General features: G+C 35.1%; 1 protein-coding gene across 1 annotated transcript; it reads right to left on the reverse strand.

Annotated features, from left to right (window-relative positions):
* Window positions 1-3845: 3845 nt before the first annotated feature.
* On the reverse strand, window positions 3846-4860 carry tmem251 (transmembrane protein 251). Its single transcript, XM_062045268.1, has 2 exons — window positions 4746-4860; window positions 3846-4397 (listed from the first exon to the last, which is right to left on the reverse strand). The coding sequence occupies exon 2, from the start codon at window positions 4387-4389 to the stop codon at window positions 4039-4041; it is 351 nt and encodes a 116-aa protein (XP_061901252.1). The 5' UTR covers window positions 4390-4397; window positions 4746-4860; the 3' UTR covers window positions 3846-4038.
* Window positions 4861-6892: the final 2032 nt, after the last annotated feature.

Raw genomic sequence — 6892 nt, forward strand, 5'->3', positions numbered from 1 at the left:
ATGCCCCAAAAACTTGGAAAAACACGATTCATAGCGTTACTTTTTGGTGTAACCATCATGAGCGTTCTGTTCAGGTATATTTCTTTTATATTTTGATAAATCATCATATTTATGCATTACTAAATTTAAATAGGTATTGATCAATCTTTAAGCTGTGTGTATTTGATTTCAGTTTGCTTTTGACATCTTATTTAGAATTGTAGTTGAAACTTTTACAACCTTGTGTTGCGCTCATGATGGCGTAATCAAACTAGATTTCATTTAATGATCTTATTTTGAATATTTATTCCCTTTTTTACATTTAGTATATTTAAATATTAATTTATAAACATTGAATACATTTCAAATATCAATAAAATGCAATAGCCTTCATCTTATAGGGTAATGTTTAGTTACACCAAGTCATGAGCGTAACACTAAGCTTCATCACTTTGACTTATAATATCTCTAATTCTGGTGGTGTTTTATGCTTTTTTCTTTTTGGAACATGTACTATACATATAATACAATAAAGTCCCATATAAAATATTGTTTCTAGCAATACTTTAATTTTGCCTTTGAAAGTAACACTCCAATGTCCATTAGTGGAGCTGTACACTTATGTATCCATTTAACACAAACAAGTACATGTAGGAAATTAAGGGGTTTACTTTGCGTTTTTCTGGTATCCTCAAAAGGGTTAGCTTGTATTCATTAATTATGACATTTTCTCACCCTGCACTTCAAGAAAAATTAAACTAATTTACTGTGGGAATCACCAAAGTAATCATTAATGTGAGGCAAGAATTGTTCTTCAGCTCTATCAATGCTCCCTTATAAATTACATACACAGTTAGAGCCGGGCGATATGGGAAAAATCATAATATCATGGTATATTTTTTTCTCCATATTAGTCGACATCGATATGTTTCAGGGATTAAATTAAATCGATATATTTGTCATGTTGACAGTATGTTATAAGCCTGGGCAATATGGCCTAAAAATAAAACCTCCAATTTTTTTCACGAAAAATTGGATTTACGATTGTTTCCCTACTTTTTAAATAAACCAATGAATACAAATGGCAGAGAAAATTCAAAACAAGTTTTGCTTTTATTTGATCAAAAACTAGTACCGTATTTTTCGGACTATAAGTCGCTCCGGAGTATAAATCGCACCGGCCGAAAATGCATAATAAAGAAGGAAAAAAACATATATAAGTCGCACTGGAGTATAAGTCGCATTTTTTGGGGAAATGTATTTGATAAAACCCAACACCAAGAATAGACATTTGAAAGGTAATTTTAAATAAATAAAGAATAGTGAACAACAGGCTGAATAAGATAAGTGTACGTTATATGACGCATAAATAACCAACTGAGAACGTGCCTGGTATGTTAACCTAACATATTATGGTAAGAGTCATTCAAATAACTATAACATATAGAACATGCTATACGTTTACCAAACAATCTGTCACTCCTAATCGCTAAATCCGATGAAATCTTATACGTCTAGTCTCTTACGTGAATAAGCTAAATAATATTATTTGATATTTTACGGTAATGTGTTAATAATTTTACACATAAGTCGCTCCTGAGTATAAGTCGCACCCCCGGCCAAACTATGGAAAAAACTGCGACTTATAGTCCGAAAAATACGGTAGTTTTAAATGACATTGTATACACTGCATCTTACTCTTAGCAACATTCAAATATATATAATGTTGTTCTTTTCAGACCAGATATAAATTGTACTTAAAGGGGGCGACTTGTCCACTGTGTACCCCGCCTTCCGCCCGTGTGCAGCTGTGATAGGCTCCAGCATTCCCCTGCAATAATTTTCAAAGAAATACATTTTGAGATTCCTCTGGGAGGCAATAATTCTGCTTGAATAGAATGTGTATGCAAAAAAAATGTAGCATTGCATGCAAATAAATAAACTCCAATAAATCAAAGAAGGGGCAACACACATCCAGAAGTGGCACCATTTCTCCATAGATTGTGTAATAGATAGGTGACGCTACGCTAAAAGGAAAACATTCAAACTTACACGAACCATAAACTCACTTCTGACATTTCTTTAAGTTTATTGTGAACATTTTACACTTTTTGTTGGCTATATTCTGTCCTTTCCCCGCTATTTAAAGCCTCTAACTTCTCACACCTCACTCGGCCAAGTCTGATGACAGAGTGAGACCTCCATTTCACCTTGGCTACATATTATCTTTGTGCTAAATGACACTGAGTGTTGATGTCGCTGCAGTCGTCTTTAGCAGGCTAGTCTTACGTCTTCTACGACACAGACAGATTGATATTCAAAATTGTGTCTTATTACAATTGAAGTTTTTTCACGATATATATCAAAATTGTTTTATCCCCGAGCCTTACATATATTGAATTGTCACCATAAGATTCCAAATCGAATCATGAGGTTCCCAAAGATTCCCACCTCTACTAAGTACACACAACAAAATGATACAGCATGCAATACAATATATCTTCTACGGATACAGAGTTCTGGGGCCGTACTTATCAAGCTTCTTAGAGTGCCATTTTACACTTAAGTCCTGAGAATTTGCGAAATTTAGTCCTACTCTCAAACTTAAGAATAAAAGCTTTTTATTAACATTCTTAAGTCTAAGAATCACTCCTACTCTCCATGATATTTAAGAGACCTTCAGAGGTGTCTTAAGTGGTTAGGAGTTGCCAGCAGGGGATGGCACTGAGGCGAGAGAGACGTGCGCGAACGTTCAGGGAACGGAACAATGTTTGTTTTGTTTTTTTTATGACGAGCAGCTGATCAAACGGTATCGTTTAGACAGAGCGGATATTATTTTTGTCACAGATTTAATACTTTTCGATTCCTTGTTGATTTCTGCATGTGTCTGCAGTGGGCTAGTATATATAGAGCCACCCACACCAGTTTCAAATTAGTTGCCTAATTAATGAATTGGAAAGAAAATGTTATGACAGTAGCGTATGTGTGTGGCCGTGAGGTGAGTGACGTCAGTGAGTGTGTGGGCGATAGAAGAGAGGGAGCGGTAGCGTGAGTGCCGGCGGGGACTAGTTTGTTTTGTATTATTTTGTAGTTTATTGTCAAAATATACACTCCCATTGTCCACTTAAATATTTCCAAGATATTTCTTTATTCTTAGACAACGGATTCCCTTCCGTGATTGGTCATTTCTATGGACACAGAAATGACATCACCTAAAATTCCGTTTACGGCACATAGTAATGTCGTAATTCAGCTCTGAGTGTGACACTTAAGATTCAGTCCTACACTTCGCTGAAAGTGTGAGTAAGACGCTTGATAACTAACTTTTAAGTGCAGCTTTCAGCGAAGAATTTATTTACTCTTAAGTCAACTCTTAGCAGACTTCTTAGGAGTAATTCTAAGAAGCTTGATAAGTACGGCCCCTGATGTTCGGTATGGGGGCCACTGATTGGCTCAGTCTCAGGCAGCATCCAGTCTCTCCTTTAAGAGCGTAAACATGACTATTAAGAGTGTTATGTCGAGAGGGTTGTCAATGTTTAAAACCAGATTTAGTTTTTTTGTTCTCTATGAAAATATAAAATGTATGATAAATAATTCCTACTGCTGTATTGACTTGAATGTGCCGCTGTTAGATATCATGACACCCTCTTCCTCTGCTGCAGAAGATGAAGATAGCGAAGACGATGGCGAGGCAGAGAAACCGCAAAACTCAGACCTTCCATCATCTGCTAAAAGATGCAAAATGTAGCAGCTGAGAAGCGCTAAGCACTTTTTAGCTCAGAGCTTCTGCACTAATTTTTCACTGTCATTTGTGTCCCACAATCACCCTGTAAATAAAAAAAATGGAATGGTGAGTCAAAGTGCCTTACATGTCTTTTTTTCTCATTTTATTGTGTGATCAAATATCAAATACAGAAGATCATCAAATGAAGTTCGCTCATCAATTCCAGCATGTCAGGTAAGACAAAGGTGTGGTCCTTTACACCTCAAAATTGTTTTTGCTGTAAATGTCCTAAAAATAAAAAGATGTTTCACGATGTGTCCTTACAGATATTTGGGTCACGTGTCAATCAATGGCGAGATGCTGTGATTAGATGGTTTGCAGAGCAGAGATAGGCAGATGGGTAGGACGCAGTAGCCGATGGCACGAGGGTTTGTCCTGGTGCAGGAGAAGATGAAGAGAAAGAGTTGCATGTAGGGCAACAAAATGGCCGTCACCCAGATCCACATGGGAAGTGCTGCCAGGCGAGCATGAATGCTTTGAATGGGCAAAGAAGAGGGTCCGATCGCAGCACTCGGCACATGCTCCAACTTGAATCGCTGAACGTCAAAGACGTGATAGACTGCAAGCAGGCTCACAAGAAGGTAGAAGGCCATGCCGAGCCATCCCAGCCGCTGGCGGAAATTCATCCTCCATGCTGTAAAGGAAATAACAACAATGTGTCACTATTATAATGCAACATGTTCAAGAGGCACACATCACAAATATGGAAGGATTACTATTGTACTATAAGTACAAATTGAATGTATTTGGATTATTCACTCGTGTAAATGTGTAGTATTAGCTTATTGTAATATTACAGCCAGTATTTAACGTTGTAACTAAAGACTATTTGAAGGGGCCAGACGCCATGTTTACAAATGGGGATTAGAGCACCAAATTATCATCCATATAATCTAATTGTGCTTTTATATAAAGTCGACTCACTTTTTTGCTTATAAGCAGCATATTCATCTTTCAAAAACAAAATAGTGAAATGACTTACTCTTTATTTACTTAAGCAATGAAATGTCTGCTTCTGCTGCTGTCTCGTACTGCCCAACACGGTCGCCTCGCACTTCCTATTATGTCACATGACGTGTAGAAATAGCGTAAATCTACGATGTGGCGTCATCTTGTGTTCAAACCAAGTACTGCAACAAGCGCTTTATCAAAATTAACGCTTTTTAAAACATATACAAATATCCCATCTCTTGTTGTTATTCTGCTTTGTAGACTAAAACAAAGATTTTAACTAATCTAACTTTGTCACTGACCGTTGCGTTTATCTTAGTCTGTCCAGTGCCCATGATGCGTTCACGGTCAAACATCACACATGAGTTGTGCAATATGCTGATGATTTTAATTCAAATAAGTTGTTAATAAAGGATTTAGCTCGTAATTCTGTATTAATTATTTTGGAATATTATGTGTCAGTTTTGTTTAAAACGTGTTTGAAACACCATATGACGTCATTTCCTTTTTATCGCGTCCTTTGACGCGACAGCATCTTCACGTGGGTATTTTCCTCTGGTTTGAAAGTAAAACATCCATTAAAAGTGAACTGATGATTCTGAATGTATAGTTGCAGTGTAGACAAAGATGTCGATGTTGTGACTGTCGTCACTCTTCACAAAAAGGTGGTAAATATCTACAGCTGCGGTTGCTCCTTCTGGAGACACTGCGCCCTAGTGTTTTGGAAGAGAATTACACATGTGGCGCCACTCCCAACAGAGTAACAGACGAACTATAAATCAAACAAGACCAAAGCTCCGTGACGCAAGAGTATTGTGACTTTATTACGTATATTACTGACCGACATGTACGTTTATGGCGAACGTAGCACTGTCATTCGTGTTATAAAAATGTCTTAATTGTAGCCAATTGCATATTCGTTTCATAATTTGCATTCAATATATAATTCGATACAAACTTAACCACAATTCAAGTAACAGTGCTTTATTCTGTATAGCCTTCCAATGGACTGTGTTAATGTCCATGTACGTTCATTTATATATTTGTTTTATAACATAACACATAATATATTGTATAATAATAATATAGAGTAAATTACATTACATTATATATATATACATATATATATATATATACATATATATATATATATACATATATATATATATATATATATATATATATATATATATATATATATATATATATATGTATATATATATATATATATATATATATATATATATATATATATATATATATAATACTATTCCTTATATATATGCATACATATATGCATACATATATACATGTATATATATATGTATATATATATATATATATATATATATATATATATATATATATATATATATATATTAGGGGTGTGAGAAAACATCGATTCGAATTCAAATCGCGATTCTCTCGTGCGATTCAGAATCGATTCTCATTTTTTTAAAATCGATTTTTTATTTATTTATTGTAATTTTTTTATTTATTTTTAATTTTTTTAATTTTTATTAATCAATCCAACAAAACAATACACAGCAATACCATAACAATGCAATCCAATTCCAAAACCAAACCCGACCCAGCAGTGCCGGCCCAAGCCTCCATGGGGCCCTAAGCAAAATTTGATTTTGGGGCCCTCTATTTCTGCCAATAATATTGATTGGTGATCATTCACACACCTACTAGAAACTCATTGCGGCTCTGGCAGTGTTGTTTACATTATCCTATTGTCAGCCTGGTCTTTACAAATGACATGTCATATGGGGGTGGCCCAGTTAAGAACATAAATAATACCAATGAATGAACGAATGATGTCCAGAGTGCCACATGGTTCCTAATCTTAAAATGTAGAAAACATTCAGCTACAAGAGTGGCCTAGCTGGGTTGAACAGTCCAAGTGATAAAGCTTTGTATTTACAGTAAAAGTGTCATCTTGTCTCGTCAGTCTTGTACATATTAGTCTTTAATTACTAGTTTATATTTTTAGGTAATTGTTCATATTTAATGTTTACTTTGTACAAAGAGAGCGCAGTCTACAGAAGTTAAATTCCATGTGTGTTAAACATAACTGGACAATAAAGCTGATTCTGATTCACTTTATTATTTTTGGTAACAAAAACCTGAAACAGCAATGTGCAAAAATAATTCGTAGTGCAAGAAAAACAA

The sequence above is a fragment of the Entelurus aequoreus genome, linkage group LG04 (genome assembly GCF_033978785.1).
Source record: "Entelurus aequoreus isolate RoL-2023_Sb linkage group LG04, RoL_Eaeq_v1.1, whole genome shotgun sequence".
Taxonomy (NCBI): Eukaryota; Metazoa; Chordata; class Actinopteri; order Syngnathiformes; family Syngnathidae; genus Entelurus; species Entelurus aequoreus.